Raw genomic sequence first — 21,099 nt, 5'->3', positions numbered from 1 at the left:
CTAATTTCAAAAGAAAATTCTTCCCTTCGTCTTTTTCTGTATCAATTTCCCTACCTCATAACTCCAGTGACACTCGGAGCTTAACAATGCCATACAATGGTCAACGAATTTAATGGTTTTATGTAATCTCTCTCTCTCTTGTATTTTAATGAAAATATACAGTAATTTGTGAATACACAGTGTTGCACATGAAAAAAGTAAATTAGTGATAATTTTAGAGATACGGCCCAAAGAAAAATTGCAAATTAGTGAAATTTTCCCTGTGGACATGTTTTCAAGAACGTCGTTCCGGCTTACGACGATTTTCGGGTTACGACGCGTCTTAAGAACGGAACCCCCGTCGTAACCTGGGGACTGCCTGTATATGGAAATAAATTGTATTCTCCTGAACCCTTTGTAACCCCCCGAGAAACCCCAAATGACCCCCAGGTTAAGAACTGCTGATATATAAAGTGCATTTGGGACTCATTTTTTTTTTATCATTTATCATGTTTGATATATTTACTACACATCAGACTAATAAGAGGTATTTGTATTTTCATTAGGCCCCTTTATCTATTTTCTGGCCTTGATGTGCTCTACTTCGGCATTTGCCACTATATCTTGCCGTAACTTTTGTCATGGGCAAGTTTGGGATATTCATAATTACTTCATGAATCATAGAACAGATAACACATCTCTCTGTACCTGAAAGTGAAAATTTCATATGTCCATATTCAAGATAATTGTGGTACTGACTTGGACTAGACCTATACGTACCTGTTTACCCTCATGTGATCTCCAAATGAGCTGTAATTTAAGACGTAACTGCTATTACAATAGAGAATTCCTCCAATGATGCCTCCTAATTTCTTTACTTCATACACTTTTGATTGACATCTGTCTATGTCTGTGTCCTGGAATTCGTGAATAAATTACTCCCCTAGTCATGTTACAGGATTTATGAGGGGAGACTATATGCAGGTTACTAATTTAAGGGGATTTAAAGTTGCTAAACAGCTTCGTTTGAGTTCTAACTCGTGATTTGATATGGATGTTTTCCCTTATCTTTTAGCACTACCTTCTGAGATAATAGAAAGCTTTCATTTCTTAAAGTTCAGTGGCCTTAATGTGTGGTTTTTTGGCCCTTCTTTGTAGGTAGTAACAAACCATACTGGGGATGCTGCTTCCCACTTTACTTTCTTTGCCTCTTGAGCTAAAGTCATAAGGGTTCTCCTTATGATTTTCTATGTAAAAAATTTTGTTCTTAAAGTGAATCCATTGATAGAATGTTCATTGAAATAGTCTACTTTCTTTAGCTGGTTCATGATTCGAAAACAGCATTGCAGTCAGAGCTGCCTTTGCCAAGAGGATACTGAACTTTACCAAAATAACTTAAAAAAGATGCTCTTTCTAATACAAAAAGATGCACTTCCTAATAACAAAAAGGAGTCGACAAATGTATGGGTCAAAGCACTCTTAATCATGCATTAACACCAGTATTGTGTCCAACTTGGTGTTCCGGTGGCAGTGAGTGTTATGTCTTGGGGAGTCTCCGTTGTCTTGCTTGAGGTCATCTTTTTTAAAGGGTCATGGGATCCAGGGATACAAATTTATATTTTAGCCATACAAAAAAAACTTGAATTTTTTATTTCGTCTTATTTTCCATATGTTTAAATGAAAAGAAACTGGAAATGTCAAGGGGAAGCTATTAGCCTATCATGTTGTCCATCCTTCCAATGACAATAGTGAGCACTAACTCAAAATGTCCACTCCCTACCCTACCCTAATGGGATGGCACCAACATGATTAGTGACTCAAATGCAAACCTGCTTGATGGGACTGAAAGCATTATGTAAATACAACCATCCCCACACTAACCATTTTGATAGACAAACCAAACAGAATGCCAATAGTCTTACTCCCAGAAACAACCAAGACCTTAAAACCAAGACCTTGAATCCAAAGACTAATTCTACAACTACTATTGGCTTTGAGGATTAACTATTATCACAGAAAAGTCATCCCTTCTCTACAATTTGGACAGTAAAAAGGGAAGATATACCAAATTTAAGGTAACTTGTATTTTTTTCTAGGTATACAAACCATGACTTTCATAATAGAAGTATCTTGGTGCATCGCCCACACTGGCTTGTAGTGTGTTGGCCTAATTTTTTGTCCACTGCTTGCAGACGTCTCCCAAGTCTAGTCAGGTAAAGTTATGAAAGCTATGGTTATGTATACTTTGAAAAAATAAAAATGAATTAAAATTTGATATTTTTCTACAAGGATACAAACTTAAACTTTCATACTATGAAACTTCACCCTCAGGTTGGAGGCTGATTGCTTTGTAAGTACTTAAATAAAATAGAAGGGAGAGCTTATTTACAGTACTCGCCACCACCTGCTGGGAGTTTCTCTTAAGTTAGGGCTGTGCTCCTCAGGCAGAGCCCGTCCTATTAGGACTTGGACCCCCCTTACATCAACTGTGAGGCTGCCGCCACCACCAGACCCTGGGTAAAAGTGTATAAGGATTTGTTGGCTAAATGCTGGACTTGGAAGGCTATAAAGGTCTACTGCACTTCCACACCCTTGCCTTCAACATCTGGAGGATTGAATGGTTTTTCTTATAAGCGAGTGGTGGCCCCATTCCCTCGATGTCATGGGTCTTCATTTTTCGTGGAGGAGTACCTCAGTCCTGTTCAGAGTATACCCTAGTGATAACCTTCCATAGTCAGAAAGAGGTGGTGGTCTTTGATATCTCCTTTGTCCTCCCCAAACTAATGAACAGCTTTGTACACACTGGTCTTTGTGGGTGGGAGATCCTACTCATGTAGGGCTTTATAGCTCTGACTGGGCACAGTAACATCTCCTGTCCCTCCACAAAATTCTTCAAAGAAGGGATGGGAAACCTCTTGAACTTAAGGAATTGCCAAGTACAAGGATTTGTGGGCTAAATCTCTAGAAGGACAAAAATGTCAACAGCCACTTTGACACTCCAGCCTTCAACATCTGGAGGATTGAGTGGTTCTTCCTATAGGTGAGTGGTGGCCCCAGTCCCCCAATGTTTGTGCACAGTAACAACTCCACAAAATCCTTTGAAGAAGGGATGAAGAACCTCTCAAATTTAAGGTATTGGACCGAGGGTTTGTGTGTCTATGCCATGAACCCTTCTGTCTAGATGTGAGACCTTGTATAAAAGGCCACAAATTTCACCTATTCTCTTAGTAGAGGCCAGGACTAGGAGGAGCACAGTCTTTAAAATTAAATCCGTCACTTGCCACCTTCTGGGGCTTGGAGGGCAGGCCTCTCATGGTGGCTACAATCCATGCCACACCTTCCTCATGGCCATTCTCTTTTAGGCCCCTTATAAGAGTTGGACAGGTCCATCCGGGACCCCTTAAGTCTAAACATTTGAGCAAGGTCCAATCTGTAACCCCTTACAGTAGTTACTGAGAGGTGGTTCTGCCATAGGAACACTAGGAAATCTGCCACCTCTCCTAAAGAAGTTTTGAGTGGAGAATGGTCATCTTGGACAGCACAATCACTGGTAGACTCCATAGAAGGAAGGTCACCGAGTATCCGAGATTACCTCTGCAGTCCTGCTCCAACTGCCCTTCTTCTGGAGTAGTTACTGTATGTATGGTCTCCAACCGTGTAGGTAGAGGGAGCACACTGCCCAATGGTATCTGCCATTTTTTCCCAGACAAGGAGAGTGGGACATCAACCACTAGTTCCACTAGATCTGTGTACCATTCTGCTTGAAGCTACTAGGTTGCTAACAGCATAATTTGAAGACTCTGGGACATGAAAAGGTAGCTCAGGACCCTTCTCAGCTGACCAAAGGGTGGAAAGGCATAAACATCCACATTGTCCCACGGATGCTGGAACGTATCTTGCATCCTCCTCTTCAGCTGGGACCTCGAAGCAGTCGAGTGGGGTCTTGTCATTCTTGGCTGTGGTGAAAAGGTTGAGTGTCAGACTGTCTCAGACCTTCTTCAGGGCATTCACTACCTCCTGGTGTAGGAATCACTCTGTGCCTAAAATTGCCTCTTTCTTGCTGAGCTGATAAGTTGCTTCATTGTTCTTTCCAAAATGTACCTGGCTGTCAGGTCAACCCCACTACTTCCTGCCATTTATTTAATCTTATGGCCAATTCGCAAAGTTCAGGTGATGAAGTCTCTCCCTCCTTGTAATCCGCTACTGAGGTGTTATCGCTCATTAAGACTGCCAGGTGTCCCATCAGCTGGCCCTGAAAGTGTTGAAGGGCCAAGCACACAAGCTTCACCTCAAGAAGGTTGTTGTGTTCCATGCTTTCCTTCTTCTTGTTCCCCAGTTTCTCAAAATACACTTGCTGCTCAGGTTTGCACCCCAGTTCCTTCAGGAGAATACTAACACCTTTAGGCGTAGCCTCACACTCCTTTCGTGTGTAATCTCCAGCATACTCTTCTACAACAAAAGATGCATGTAGAATTCAGATCTAAAGCCACAGGAGACATGAACTTGTTGAAGAACTTTTTTTTTTCCAAACACAGTGACAGACTAGGCTTCGCTTCTGGGATAGCCCTCTAACAAAGGAATCATTCATGTGGCCTTTACACAGTAAACAAAGAAAAAAAGCCAACGAAACACTGAATCTCACAAAAATAACACTGTAAATACAAAATACTAGGCTACTTGCAACACCCAGAGTTGGTAAGGGAAAACCCTGGCCCAAGCAACACAGAAAATAAGCCGCACACATGATGATCATGCACAAAGTGTAGTTTGACACTTGGTAAGAATTGTTCACGAGAGTGGCTGGGAACACATTGGATGAGCTAATTCATCACAGGTCAAGAGGTGCTGGATGAGCTAAGTCATCACAGGTCAAAAGGTGCTTGGGCCTACCCAATAAGACTTTTTTTTTATAAGTCAATAGCAGCCAAAGCATGTGATATACTTGAGATACTCCATTTATGAAAGTGTAAGTTCATATCCTGATAGGAACAAAGAGAGGTCTGAAATATGAATGAAGAGAATGAAAGGAAGTTGAAAGGAGTAAAAAGCTTTTAAAGGTGCAAGAGGAAAACCTTGCAGTTGCACTATGAAACAATTATTAGGAGGGTGGTAAGTGGAAGAAAGATAATGTGAGGGGAGGTACAGTAAAAGTAATGAAAGGGCATGCAGTTACAGCTAGGACTGAAGGGACACTGCAAACAACTTGAAGTAATACCTACAGTGGACCATGAGAGGTGCACTGATGGCACTATCCCCATATGGGGAGCTTCTCTTGTAGACATCCAGTCATATCTTGAAATATTATTAGTTTTGTGCTGTATATATAATGCACACAACCTTCTCACTTTGTATACTGATTCTGACCACATATTATGCAAGTTTGTTCACCAGTTTCATGTGTTATGTGATCATTTGATCTACAGTATGCTGTTAGTACATTTTTGCTTTTTAATTGTTGTGCTCATATATATACATACATATATATTTATATTTGTACTGCAATTATTACATGGTAAGGGTTAGGCACATTACTTTGTCACCCCACAATTCTAATTTTATATGGAAGATGTTTACTTTGCAACTTGAACATCATAGTACTGTGCTGTATATATAATGCACACAACCTTGTATCATTTTAGTCTAATACATATGTACAATATATTTATTAGTACATTTCTATTATTGATTATTACAATTGTTCCCTGTATTATATCACAAACTGTAATCTCTCAAAACTATATCAACAAAAACAAAAGAAAACAAAGCAAACAGCAGTCAGGCATAGAAGTGCAGAGACTTCTTCACGCGATGGCACACTTTGGGATTCCTGTTCTCTTCCACCACCACGGGGAGATAAAGTATGAGAAAGCGCATTGCTAGGGTGTTGGGTAAATGCAAACACATGCGATCATATAAGCACTGAGTTGTTCCCAGAACCTGGAAAGATTTAACAAAATAAAAGCTTTAACCCTACGTTACTAAGGAAATATGGCCTGGGATGGGATCACCCTTAAAAAACAAGCACTAATCTGTTCTCTTTGCTCCAAGAGGAAGACATGTTGGGTAATTCTTGTTCTGTCGCTCCTTTGTCCTGCAGCAAGGTACAAAAATCGATGCACAGAAACAGCGATTTTAACTACAGACTTGAACTAGCAACACTAGGTGTAGCAAACTGGGTCAGAAAATTGCTAAGCATGGGAAGTACATATTTCCAATCACAAAGACTAGAGAAAACAGTAGTCCACTCCGTCTAATCGCAGACTGTATTTTCATATTTTTGTCACAATATGCACTTTTTGTGATAAAACTTAAAATACTCGGGTACAAACATTTTTAGAGGGTTTTTGTGTTTTAATCATCAAACAAGGTATTTCTAAGTGTTTATAGAGTGGTTTCAAGTATTTGTGGGGGCGTCTGGTACACATCCCCCGTAAATATGCGTCTACTGTATGAATGAAAAAAAAGAAGAAAAGAAAAGAAGATATAGTAGGAATTCCACGGGAGGAAAATTTGCATAACTGCCATCACTCTGTTCTTCCCTGCACCATTTAAGTGTCTCCTCCTCAATCCAACAAAGATCTGGTGTATTAGGGAACTTATGAGTTGTGGGGTGAACTTGCAACCAACATAAAAAAAAAAAAAAAAGATTAACACCAAAATGCATGATTGGACACATTATTTATTTACAGTTCTGTTTTTTTACAAAATATTTTAAATTAATAAACTAACAGCTCATATCCCTTACAAGAAAAACAGCCGAATCAAAAACTTACTTGGGCTGGCTGATCATTATATTCAAACTTGCATATTTAAACAACAATGACCTAGGATAAATACAAGTAAGATTTCTTTAACATATGTTGCATGATCATTCTGACAATCATTTCTGACTACCGAGAGTAAAATCAAAATATGTGTGGTTAAAACCTCGTTTATGTTCCCTATATGGAAAAGGTTCCCATCCATTTTGTAGGGAGTCCTTGTACACTGCTGCAGCCAAACTCAGGAAAAATGCAACAGGCACTCCAACTTTGACAGATCGAGCTGCAAAGAGAAGATTAAAATCATAATTTTTTGTCTAGAAGGAAGGATTTTAAAATTGAACAAGAAGTATCAATCTGAAAAATTGTTCTAAAAAAGGAATAAATAAGCATGAATATTATGCTAGGGTAATTAAGGATATACACAACTATAAACAAAAAAAATCTGATCAAATTTATTTAACACATGTATAATATGGTTGCTTGGGGCATAAGGTAGTGAGTGAAATTTACACATACCAACTGTTTATATATAACAAAAACACAGAAAATTTATTTTCACATGAAATTCTTTCCAAAGTCATATAGTACTAAATTTTGAATGTTACATGAATCTAAATATTTTCTAATTTTGACCTTTCTAATATCCAAAGTAACTCATTGTAAATACTGTATTATTAAAAATACAATGAAAATAGTATAATGTATGACTCCCGAGTTAACTCGGGAATGTAAACATGAAAAGAAAATATGCACTACATAAAAACCAACTTATGAACAATTCAAGATATGAATGCCCATCTGGAACGTAACTCGTTTGTAAGTCGGGTATTGAAGAGAAATTAATTTTATCATAAAACTTTTCAATGTTTGGGTTAAAACTTAAACAATTTAAGTTAGGTGACTACCATACTAAATGATGGTGGTGAGTTAGAGTATCCAGGAAAACATCTGTTCAGCCAAGCAAACTAAGACCTTTTTTTAAAAGCAGAAAAATGCTTTTAAACATTCTTGCCTGTTGTATGGTCCTTCCTGGTAAGTACTATTGCCAGACAGTGGATCCACAGCAAGGTGTGAGGTCCACGTAGCGAGACTTGTCAGAGGATCGTTGCAAGGGAAAAAGAACTATCTCTTAGAGTAGTGGCTACTCCTGTTACAGGGTTGTGAGCTCATAACTGAGAGTCCAAAACTAAAGACAATGACTAACTTCATATATGAAGGCATGCTCTTGCATACTGTGTACCTTCATGTCCCCAAAGCCAACACCAGGATTTCCTAACAACAACAGATGGAAGAGAAAGGAAAATGAGAAAATCATCCCAGCCACGATGTTGGAACTAAGGGGTTTACAATTCTCAAACAAAATTTGATGTCTTGCAAATAAGACAGGGCAAAAGAATTTTAAGGATATCAAAAAATGTGCTTATAGCATGAAAGATGTCAAGTTTTACTTTAAAATAATGGCAAATGATCATGATTTGACTCTGACTTGACTTGATTTAGCAACACTGAAAAAAAGACATAGCATTCTTGAACATGAATTCTTGTCTCCCCCCTTCACAAGGACTAAAGTGATGGAGACAATAAAACTTGCTAAGAAAACCAACAGGTTGGTTTCATTGTCTATCCCTCCTCACTCTGCCTAGAGAGAGGGAGACGGGCATCCAGTCAATCTACAAAAAGACAAGGGAACTGGCTACATGACCTAACCTTCCCTGTACAGTACCTAAACACTCACAATAATATATAATTCAAATAAGAAAAAGACATTGACAGCGAACAGCAAATCAGGCAGAGAAGTGTGGAGATATTTTCACATGACTGCCCCTGGAAACAAAGTGGAGTGCAGGCAAGTCAGACGGGTGGTTGGGGTTTCCTTTACCCATCAGTGATTAATGACCTTGTCTGAAAGTTAAGCTGCTGTTTCAGCTCGCGTTTGCAAGCTAAATCCTATGTAAAGAACGAAGGGTTGTATTTGTGTAGGAACAAAAAGCTATTAACATATGCTATATACTCATAAGATAATACCAAAAAGACTTACTGGCTACTCCAAATATGCTACCAGCTGACGCCCCTCCAAGGAGGTAATTAATTTTGTCATCTTTTTTACGAATATTGCATGCAGCACATGTCACAGCTGCAAATGTTGCCCCAGCTGCTACCATTGGCACAGTACTCTTCAAGTATGTTGCAATTGTTGGTACATATCCCTGGGGCTTGGTGTACATCAGCACATCATATGTTGATAACATCACGCCTGTAAGCATAAGAGAATAATTAGTTTGACATGATCAAAGTATACAGTACTACAGTATACCTAATATAACAGCCAATCCTTGCCCCCAAATAAAACAGAAAATGAAGCATGAACTATCAGTGACTTATATAACCAGATAACACCTGTCATTGCCCTGAACCTGATAGCAATGGTGACAACCATTACATTATAACATCCTTGAACTCATTTTTCTTGGAAATACTTTGTACCAATACACTTCAACACCCGAAAAAATTAAAAATTTTTTCCCTTGAAATGCGCTGTGCATTCTAATTTGAATAAATCTTAGGAAATTTACGCTAGCAGACAGTGATTATATACTACTGTAATAATTCTTTAAATACTTATAGTACCATAACATTAAAAAAAGGCAATATTTCTCAAGAGTCCTGGAAATTCATTCTCCTTATTAATGTTTTATTATTGGAGAATATAAATAATGCATTTAAGAATTATTCTTTCAATTATTTACCTCTTCCATTATATAGCTTTTACTTCCATGCCAGTGGTAGTTCGACAGATTTAAATAAAAAAACAACACTTGGTTTTTTTATTAATATCTATTTTCTATCCATTTTCTTCCCCCGCCTCCCATCAGGGGACTGACTAGTTCAAACACTCAGCTAGTCAGTCTACTTATGACCACTTTGAATGCAGGGAGGTAGGGAGGGCAAATTGTATACTGGAGAGGTAATTATTACAGGCAGTCCCCGGGTTATGACGGGGGTTCCGTTCTTGAGACGCGTCGTAAGCCATAACATAGTAAAAAATCCTAAGAAAACCTTACTTTTAATGCTTTGGGTGCATTGAAAACTATGTAAACTGCATTCTTATGGCATTTTTCATAAAAAAAAACCTTCAAATATTGATTATTTTGCATTTTTGGTGTCATATTTCATCTGCCAGATGAGCTTTGTAGGAATCGTAACCCTGGAAATAATGTCTGATGAATATAATTGAAAAGCGTCGTAACCCCGTTATTTCCAGGGTTACGACGCCTACAACGCTCATCTGGGAGATGAACTATGACACCAAAAATGCAAAATAATCAATATTTGAAGGTTTTTTTGATGAAAAATGCCATAAGAATGCAGTTTACATAGTTTTCAATGCACTCAAAGCATTAAAAGTAAGATTTTCTTAGGATTTTTGACGATGTTCCAGCTTACGACGATTTTCAGCTTACGACGCGTCTCAAGAACGGAATCCCCGTCGTAACCCGGGGACCGCCTGTATTATTATTTATTTCAGTTAAAACCTATTCATATGGAACAAGCACACAGGAGCCATTGACTTGGATATCAACCTCCCACTGCATACCCGACACTGCAGCATGATACACAGCCAGTAATTTCTCATCTCTGAAAAGGGCAGTGGGCAAAGTGGAAATCAGTCAACACTTTAAAGGCTACTTAGTAACAAAATATTAAGTACAAAACAAGTGTTGTTTTTCCAGTGAATTCAATCCATCGGCCATTACTGCTGCCTTAGAGGACTGTCACTCAGGTGCGAGATCCTCAACACAAAAACCACAACCAGTTTTAAAAAGATATAGGCTAAAAGAAAGTAACCAATCTATTCAGGAAATAATATCCCCTGCACAAACCAGAGGAGTTAATACTCGGAAATAATTGTATTTCATCTCCGCACCATGTAGATAAATCATAGGAAATAGTACGGTATTACCCTGCCACCGAGTGACTTCAATAACTTATCTAAGGATGAGTTCTTTCCAAATTTAAAAGCTTTTGCCATTGCTCCCATGTTAAGTGGTTTGCCTTCCATTAGGGATAAAAATGACCATGAGAGTCCTTAACAAAAAGACCTAATGAGGAGGACATTATATTCCTCTTCATTGGAAGCTCTGACTTCCGAACACTATCCATACGACCTTTACATCACCTTTAATATTTATAGTGCAATTCAAACCATTCTTAAAAGTCCTTACTGGACCCCCAAGGGGTCAACTTCCTCAGTCTTCAGTGATTCCAAGCTGGGTAAGGATACTGTTATTGGTAAGACCTTAACCAGACCTTAACCCAAAACCATACTTAGCCCAAAATAAGACAAAATTAATTGCCTTGTCTATAGCAAAGCATACCTAAACTAACAAAGCTTGTAGCTTTCTTCCTAGCATTAACCAAGGTAAAGTACATACCAGAGACTGGGGAAACTCCAACTTAACACCTTGAAAGACATCTAGATGTCTGTGTCCTCAGACAAGCCTAATAGCTGAAACCAACATGTCCCTTTAGGCTTAAAGGCTGCTACCAAGTTTTCTCATGCCTGAGGGATGTAATGGTTCATAAGCAGCTAATATTGCTGAAAAAACTTCCACTAAATCAGTCAGAAGACTTTAGAAGTGTAAGCTAAATATTGGTAACTTTTTGTTCCAAGTTATGTGTATGCCTACATTCAGATTTTTTAAGGTTCTTATAGAAACTGACATAGCTGAAAATTGAAAGACCCTTCTGTAGGCAGAATACAATACCTCCTGTTTAGTAGGTCCCTTAGCACATTGTTCCTATCCAGGACAACCCAAGGAAAAGCTACAATCTTTCCTGCTTCTGTCCATTGTATGGTTAATCGAGTTGGCGATAGGGTCAGCAGTTCCAATGGATTCTTAGTTAGAAAGCAATACTGGTCAGTAATTCATTTCATTAAAGGATATGTACATACAGTACTGAGAGAGAGAGAGAGAACTGAGGCACATTTACATTAAAGCCTAATACAGTAACACACATGCTTACATTTAATACAGTAATACACACACTTACATTATTTTGTTCATATTTTATGCTGTAGTATTCTTGTTTGTATTTTTACTGCATTCTCTCTCTCTCTCTCTCTCTCTCTCTCTCTCTCTCTCTTTGTTTTTTATTCAAATATATGAATGCAATCAAGTGTGTAGAGTGCATATATATGCATACACAATTTCATGCCATTAGTGAACTTGGTGAAGCATGTTGGGTTTTGTCTTGCCTACCTATGGAATAGGCATTTTAAATATTTTTATGGTGATTAGAGGATGAAATATTCTTTCCTTTCCTGTTATGTGTGCTAATACTTTAAATAAAATAAACTTGTAATAAAAATGATACAGTAAAGAAAAAAAAAAAAAAAAAAAAGTCATGAACTTCTTGGAAGTTTAGTTTTGTAATTTTATTGTGATACAGATACAGTAATTCATATATTCGTTTCTTTTAGCAACTAAAATAATAATTTTCCTAATTCTTTTGGTAGTAGAGTGAATTAGCTGATTCTGTGAATCACTTTTTCACCACGGGCAGGACAGTTTTTTTTTATATACACATTAATGATGATATATAAATATCAATATAATAATACAGTCTAAATGGATTTTGTAAGTAAAATAAGAGTCATTACTATTACCTTTATCTTAAATACAGCTGTAATAGCCTATTTGACTTTAGCAAATGGTTACCATGAGTGTAACACCTTGGCTTAGCCTAGGTCTATAGTTCACACACAGCCTACACATTATCTCATGTATAGTAACAACTGACAAGGAAGTTGCTGTGCAAAAATACATTAATGTTCACAAAATCATTGTAGGCTGTGGGTATAGTGTAGGCTAGGCTACTGTACAGTGGTACCTCGAGATACGAAATTAATCCGTTCCGAGACGGCCTTCGTATCATGAGTTTTTCGTATCTTGGAACACATTTTACATGTAAAATGGCTAATCCATTCCAAGCCCTCCAAAACACCCCAGTAAATTAATATTTCCAGGCCTAAAACACATGTTCTAGGGTTACGACGGAAGAAATATGACTCCAAAAAGGCAAAATACTGTACATACTTGAGTAATATCCAACTGCATGTAATGTTCAACCCCATTTTTACTGCATATATTAGGACTTTAGCATATGTCCCTTAGCAATAAGCCTAGCCTATGTTAGCGGTTGCTACTGTAGCCGAGTCTATGATTCTGACATCTAAACCTAAGAGCTTAAAGCTTAGAATATGCCAATAAAATGTATAAATAATCAGTATGTACTCATTTCAAATAATTATTAATTAATCATTAACTATAATACACAAACAAACAAAAAACAAACCTTCCAATCGATTGTTTACATTCAGCTCTTACCCGTCTTACAATGTATCGAACGAGCGCCAAGCAATCATTTTTCCTAGCACACAGTAAGCCATAAATTGTCATTAGTATCTCTCTTCAACTAATGAAACCACCAAACAGTATAATAACCATTCATTTCTATTCTTTATTCTATCTTTACCTAATGGAGATACTGAGTTACTGACAGCTATAATGAAACATAAACGTATACATAACTAATAATAAAACAGAAGAAGAATTCTAAAAAATTACGGATTTTGTTGGCAGTCTGATTTTATTTTATATTTTATATCTAATTCACAATTTTTTATGAATAAATGTATTGCATGTACTCATTTCAAATAATTATTAAGTAACCATTAACTAAATAAATAAACAAACAAAAAAAAGCTTCCAAACGTCTGTTTACATCCAGCACTTACGAGTATCGAACGATCGCCAAGCAATCACTTTTACACAGTAAGCCATAAATTTTCATTATCTCTCTTCAACTACTGAAACTACCAAACAATATAATAACCATTAAATTTCTATTCTTATTCTATCTTTACCTAATGTTTTTTTTTTTTTTTATTAAATGTATTGCATGAATAAGTTTTTCAATTTACAGCAATCTTTTACCAATAGAATACTTAAAGCACAAGGGGTAGATGCTGACCAATAGGAGAGCAGGACCTTATGGGGTGACTAGCATTAGTAACCAATGGGAGAGCGGGAGGATGGTGGCGAGTTTACTCAGTTGTTGGCGCGGGAGTTTTAAAATTGTTCTCGGTGGTCCGGGAGAATCTCGGGACTTTACAGCAACAACCTTTCGAATCTTGAAAACTTTTCGTATGTAGAGCAGTACAATTTTTCGCATTGGCTTTCGTATCTCGAGTTCTTCGTAAGTAGAGCCTTGTATACCCTAGTGTAGGCTGAGGAATTTTCAAGTTAATTTTTTTCTAGAAACGATGGGGTTTTTGTAACCTAACCCCATCGTAAATGGGGAAATACCGGTATTTCTAATTAACACTTCCACACGAACTATTACCTACGAAATTGATTTTTCTTATGCTGTTGGTGGTGCTGATGAAGGAGATGGTGTTGTTAATTGTTGGTCAATTATTATTAACCTCATATCTGCCAAACATAATTGGGGACCCTTTGGGGGTCAATTATTATTAACCTCATATCTACCAAACATAATTGGGGACCCTTTGGGAAAGCAGCGTTTTGTGTGTGTGTGTGTGTGTGTGTGGGGGGGGGAACGTTGGAGAACTGGATTGCCGTGTTGTTGTTAGGTAATGGTTCGGTGCATGTCATTAGGGAGACATGTTCAATAAGGGACTGACTAAGGAAACCTATTATAAAAAGAACTAGGGTAAACAACTGAGTGGACTGGCCAACTCACTGACGACCGCGGTTTTTGCCACCCTCCGAAAAAGTACTTGAACACGTCCTGACACCGGAGATGGTCATCAGTCCTGAGTTGTTGGTGGTGATAACAGGAGCTCAAGACCTCTACTCTCCTTTCGAAGTAAGTATTTTCTCCAAAGTTAGAAATTAAGGCCATATTTTAAGATTTAAACAGAGGGTAATGAAAAGTGTGGCCAACGCAGTGCACACTACCTCCATGACACTTTCAAAATTTTTACTTACAATTAAAGAAGTTTAGAAGATTGACGCCATCTCAATGTTTGCGGAGTTGCTTATGTCGACAAACTTCCCATTTCCTGTGCTAAATCCGCATACCACTTGTACCCATAGACGCTGGGGCACTTTCATCACAACAATCGTAAACCCGTCCTCTAACCTGTACTTATTCGTACTTATTCAAGGGGACTACGGCATTCTTTGCGACGTTTTGCGCTCTTCAATTGTTTATCAGTGTTGTTAATTGGTATGCGTTTACCCTCCAAACTGGGTATAAGACTTACACAAAACTGGGGAAATAAGTGATAATAGCATATCTATTTGTAGTATATATACATATTACAGCAATTTGATCATTACTGCATTACTATGACAACTAGAATTCTGGAAACAGTTTATAAATGCATCAGCGTATGTGTGAAGCTCCACTAGATTGGCAACGATGAGTCTTTTTGCTGTTGTCTGCTTATACTTCAGAAATATCTAATTTTTCGGGATTAATTTTGTTGCAAAAAAGGGACTAAGACATGAATTAAATAAACATTTTGAAGTAAAGTTAAACTAAATAATGAGTAAAGTAAACAATTAAGGGATTATAATAAAGCTTTGCACCTCGTAAACATGAAGTTGTCTGCTGCTCATAACTATGTTTGCAGAGTGAGTGCTTAGGAACCAGGAACAGCAAAGTGGTTCAAGTGCAATTTGGAGTGAATTAAGACCAAAATGCGTATAATTACAATCAAATAAGCACTGTGGAGTTTCAGTTGTGATGGCAGTGAGGATAAAACCACCAAATGAATTCAGTTCAAACCATGACCCCGGGAATGAAAAGTTTCATACTTTCACTAATATAGGCAACAAAATGTTGTTTTATTGTGCTGATTACAACTGCAATCTTGAGTAAGATGAATAAACGTTACATATATACGCTACCATTGTTCAAATGAGTGCTGGGAAGGCTGGTGGATTGTCTGTGGTTAGAACAGCCAGCCACGCGATTGTAGCCATATTGGATTTCAAAACTGCCTTGAAAACATATTTTACGAAGAGCTCACCTGCTTATTTTAGTTCGTATGGGGCTTTCATGTATCACATTATGTTGACGAAACTTCAATCTTTTGAATGGTATGCGGTATGCTTAAAGTTGTAATTGTATTCTTGTTTCACCAATTAAATATCTAGTGATTAAGGCCTGGCCAGCGCGATGACGATGGATCGTCTCAGTTGTTTACCCTATACTAACCTAATGTACCCTAACCTAACCTAATCCAGCAGGCTGTGTTACTTATCCGATTAGAGTGCCCCTGGATGAAGGAAACTCCAGTCTTTACCAAAGCTTCTCTATACTGTGCATGCACGATAGCATCCCAGGATAGCCAGCATACAACTAATGAGGTTGATCACAGTCGACCAACAAAAAATAATGGTAAGTTCTTGGTAAGCAAGCAAAATACTAAAGGAAAAAGCAATTGCCAAAGTAATAGGACATGTGGAGCTATTGCCTAGTCTACAGAATTACAGAATTATGGTTACCATCTATACATTTGGCAGGTTTAAAGGTACCTAGGTCATGACTAGGTGCCCTTGATGAGGGTTAAGTTGTTGAGGGGGGTTAAAGAATAGGTCATGGCTAGGTACCCTGATGAAGGTCTAGTTGTTGAGGGGAGGGGGGGGGGTTTAAGGGTAGGTCTGGGCTAGGTGGACTTGATAAGGGCTAGGTTGTTTGGGGGGTTTAAGGGTAAGTCAGGGCTAGGTGCCCTTGAGGTTAGTTAGCTAGGTTGTTTGGGGGCTAGGTGCCCTTGATGAGGGTTAGGTTGTTGGGGGGTGAAAGGCTAGCCTAGCTTAGGTCCCTTGATGAGGTTAGGTTATTGGGGAGGTTTTAGGTTGTCATGGCTAGCCCTAGGTCCCGTGCTGAGGGTTATGTTGACCGTGGTCCAAGCATATAACCTGTTGAAATATAGTTTGGATTTAACCAGTATTTTTTGTCTGCTTTTAAACCGGCCGCTTAGTATCAATTTATCGAATCAAAGGCGGCCGTAATCTACCGTACAAACTAGGGCAGGCCTAACCTATCCTTCTCTCGACTACTACCTAGCCTATATCTCACAGCCCACTTACCAATAAATCCACCAGCTTTAGAAACAGTCCATATTTTCTCAAAGCATTCCTCCCCATCTGGAGCATCGCTGTAGCCCATTTTGCGTCGCAAAATAGATGGTAAGCGCCAATTCTAAAATTTCGTCGTCTGCCCGACCTCAGTATCAACACAGACTAACAGCTGATCGTGCCACAACAAAAGCCGGCCATGATATTGTTCGTGCCTATTTTTATTTAATTTGTAAGATACTACGTTTTGTTGAATTGGGGCATATTTTTGTAGGTATATTAAATCAATTATATTAATTTAAACGGTCAAGTAGTATTGTGAAATATCAAGATTAGAAAACCAACGGGAGAGCCTTTTCGGTGACGTCATTGAAAGGAAGCCCAATAACGAAACCAACCCAAACTTACCTTCGTATTTCCGGTTCACTCCAACGAAGGCGTTCCTTGGGACCCACTGTTCATTTGTCTTATGCACAGTTTTGCAGAAAGTTTTAAGGCGTATTCCATATAAATTGTCACATTCACGCTCTCATAAACTAAAGAATTAAGTCATTAGTTCTTTCGTGAAAGACATCCTTTCAGTCCCCTAGGAGGTTATTGTACAACCTCAGGAATGCAAATTTAAAGCCTTCAAAACTGACATTCGAAGTTCCCCTTCGCTCAGATAACTTGAAACCATTTATAGATAGTTTTTTTTATTATACCATTCGTTGGGTGCTTTAAGCACAAGTCGTACAAATATTTTTGGATAGTCTTGATAGCAAGGTGATTCATAATGCATATTCTAGACATTATGAACCAAACAAAAACTTCTTTCAGTTTTTCTTCTGAGATTGAAAAAGAAACCCACAAATTCACTTTGTAACTTGTAAATACTTAGAAGTAGACAAGTTACAAAGTGAATTTGTGGGTTTCTTTTTCAATTCTAGACATTATTCTGGCTTCGATAGACTGCCAGTGTAACTCCAACAGTTCAGTTGTACTCCTATAAAGCTTTCTTTTGGTGAGACGTATTCTACCTCATTCATAGCTTTCTCAAAGCGCCTCAGTGGCGTGATCGGTATGGTATTGGCGTGCCTCCCCGTTGACCGCGAGTTCGATTCTCGACCGTTCCATTGAGGGGTGAGAGATGTGTATTTCTGGTGATTGAAGTTCACTCTCGACGTGGTTCGGAAGTCACGTAAAGCCGTTGGTCCCGTTGCTGAATAATCACTGGTTCCATGCAACGTAAAAATACCATACAAAGTTCTTTACCCTTCTGGAAGGACAATAGTCAATTTGGTAGTACAAGATTTAATTTAGCGTAAAGCTAAAAGGGATGCCTCAAGTTCCCAACAAACAAAATAACCAGTCACAAAGAATCTGGCACTGACGGATTCCAAGTCTCGACATTGTTTTCTCCATACTGACATAGTGGGCCTTCCTACCATGCAATGGCCCTAGATACATCGCCACAGTAAATTCTTGAGTTCTATGTACCCTCCGATTTTGTCAGGCTAATTGAGGAATATGAAGTAAAGGGTTAAACTTCATATTCACAGTTCTTAAAGCTGTTGTCAAGGCCTAGGTATGCGAGTATATAGGCACTTCCGACCTTTGTGCCATTGAGATGGAAATACCTGTCAGTCATTATATTCCTTGTGCCACCATTGGAAAAACGGTCTGTCTGAAATCGAGAGCTAATTCGGATTGCATTATTGAAGCTTGTTAGGGACATAACACTGTAGACGCAATGATATATTGGGACTTGTTAGGCACATAACATTGTAGACGCTTGATTTCAGATCTGTCCCAAGGAGAAGTTAAATGAAATGCTGGTGGCTATTTTAGTAAGGTATGCCACTAGAAAGTTAATAAAGTTCAGGATAAATGACCAACTATGGTTTGTTGATTCATGTACACAAGCTTACCATGACAGACCAAATTCAACATGTGGAGACAAAATCATTCACATAAAAATAACACTATTCTTACTGAGTCTCGCTATGCTGAAAATAGAATTTATCATGTAAATGAGAGAAATTACAAAAATTCCTTAGAAAGGAAACTTGAAGGAATTATTCCCCCTCGTCTGTTGTGGATCAAACGCATAATTTATCTTTGGGTCAGGCTCATCTCCCATTGTAGGCATTACTTGAGGTTCTTTGTAGCGTGCCTTCGGCCCCTAGCTACAACTACTTTCGTTCCTTTTACTCTACCTCCTTTCATATTCTCTTTCTTCATCTTACTTTCCACCCTCTCCTAACTCTTGATTCATAGTGTAACTGCGATGTTTTCCTTCTGTTACACCTTTCAGACCTTTTACTGCCAATTTCCATTTCAACGCTGAATGATCTCATAGGTCCCAGTGCTTGGCCTTTGGCCTAAATTCTATATTCAACTCGGCTCATTCCACCCTTGCCTGAGAGTACAATCAGGCAATTATCCACTTTTTCAATTATCCTCTTTTTCGTTCACTTTCCTGTTTGTTTCGAAAAATGTGTAGGCCAGGCTGATGAAAAAGCAAAAGTTGCTTGCTTGATTATCGGGAAAGTGCCTTCTTCGTCTTTACTCAATCTATCCGCACTGAGCGTTTTATTTCTAAATTCATCCTGGCAGCTCTTCCTCAGTTTCTGGGGCCAACATGGCAGATTTCATTTACCTTACAAGGCCTCAGTGGCGTGATCGGTGTGGTCTTGACCTGCCACCTCGGTGGCCGCGAGTTCGATTCTCGGTCATTCCACTGATGGGTTAGAGATGTGTATTTCTGGTGATAGAAGTTCACTCTCGACGTGGTTCGGAAGTCACGTCAAGCCGTTGGTCCCGTTGCTGAATAACCACTGGTTCCATGTAACGTAAAAACACCATACAAACAAACAAACAAGGTGTTGGCCCCACCTTGTCGACCAGTTGCTTTCGGCACTTTTTTCAATGACATGGGCATGCTTATATATACTTTCAATAGAATTTTTGTAAATATAAATAGTGTTGTTGTTAATGCCATTGCTGCTTATCATTATGTTGATTTTTACAGTGTTACTGTTGTTATGACTGTTTATTAGTTTTGATACTGATTTTATGTTGTTAATTCTAATTCTTCCGGGAGACTCAGCTGAACCCCTGGGCGCCGGTTACTCTTGCGGTGCGAAAAATTCAGGCTACTTTCCTCAAATAATCGGGTTTGGGGTCAAATTCTCTTGATCTTCAGAGTTGTGCCCATAACTACGATTTGATGTTTTTATCAGAGACACGAATAAGTATATCAAGTCAAAGGTTGCGTTTTTTTATCCCGCGATTTGATGGGCCTGACTTTATTTATCGTCGTAACATCTAATATGTGCAAGAAATGGCAGCATACACTAAGTCCAGACAACCTATTTATCGTCGCCAAAAGCACTGTTTTTGTATCTTTACAGATAATTAAGCTACGAGCTGCTCCAGGAGCAAGAGCCCGTGCCAGCACAAGGCTGGCTTAATCTTAAAGAACAACAACATATTTATCGTCAGAAAAATTTGGAGCGGAGTTGCCATGAAGTTCTTTGTTTTAAAGTTTTCAGGAAGTTCTACAGGGTATATATATTTGCTGTTTACCTTAATCCAAATATTGAAGATTCTGTATTTGACTGTCAATTTAAGGGGATTAGTGTGGTTCAGTCTTCTTCTTCTTCTTTCCTACCGTTATCCCTACATTTAAGGGTCGGTTGCCTGCTGCGCCTTTCCTTACATCAGGCATGGTTTATAGTTTGGCAAAGGGATTTTTACGATCGTATGCCCTTGCTGTCCTCAACCACAGTTATTGGTGGTGGGCCTAGCCTTTTACTGAATCTTAGAAAAACTGCAAGGCAGCAGTTTCCACAGTTATTTTCAGTGGGCCTAGCCTTTTGATTTGTGAAATGCAAAACTGCAAGGCAGCAGTTTAAACAGATATTGGCAGTGGGCCCAGCCTTTTACTAAAAAGCAAAACTGCAAGGCAGCAGCTTCCACAGTTATTGGCGGTGAGCCTCGCCTTTGACTAATAAGTCAACCTGCAAGGCAGCAGTTTCCACAGTTATTGGCGTTGGGCCTAGCCTTTTACTAAAAGAGTAAGACTGCAAGGCGGCAGCTGTCCTTTTAGTCGCCTTTTACGTCACGCAGGACCTACGGTGGTAGTATTCTTATACCCCTACCACAGGGTGCTGGATTAGTGTGGCTCAGTCACAGGATTCTAAAGCTTCATTCTTTAGTTGTGGGGACTGTAATCGAAATCAAAGTGGCTGGATTCA

At 38.6% G+C, this 21,099-nt stretch overlaps 1 protein-coding gene across 1 annotated transcript; it reads right to left on the bottom strand.

The window, feature by feature from the left end:
- Nucleotides 1-6,640: 6,640 nt before the first annotated feature.
- LOC135211984 (uncharacterized) lies at nt 6,641-17,067 on the bottom strand. The gene is made up of 3 exons (XM_064245245.1): nt 16,871-17,067; nt 8,782-8,997; nt 6,641-7,023 (listed from the first exon to the last, which is right to left on the bottom strand). Exons 1-3 carry the CDS (start codon nt 16,947-16,949, stop codon nt 6,860-6,862), a joined length of 459 nt encoding a protein of 152 aa, XP_064101315.1. The 5' UTR covers nt 16,950-17,067; the 3' UTR covers nt 6,641-6,859.
- Nucleotides 17,068-21,099: the final 4,032 nt, after the last annotated feature.

This window comes from Macrobrachium nipponense, chromosome 40 (assembly GCF_015104395.2).
Source record: "Macrobrachium nipponense isolate FS-2020 chromosome 40, ASM1510439v2, whole genome shotgun sequence".
NCBI lineage: Eukaryota > Metazoa > Arthropoda > Malacostraca > Decapoda > Palaemonidae > Macrobrachium > Macrobrachium nipponense.
Note: the sequence above shows the minus strand (reverse complement) of the source record. Positions and strands in the feature narration are given on the sequence as shown.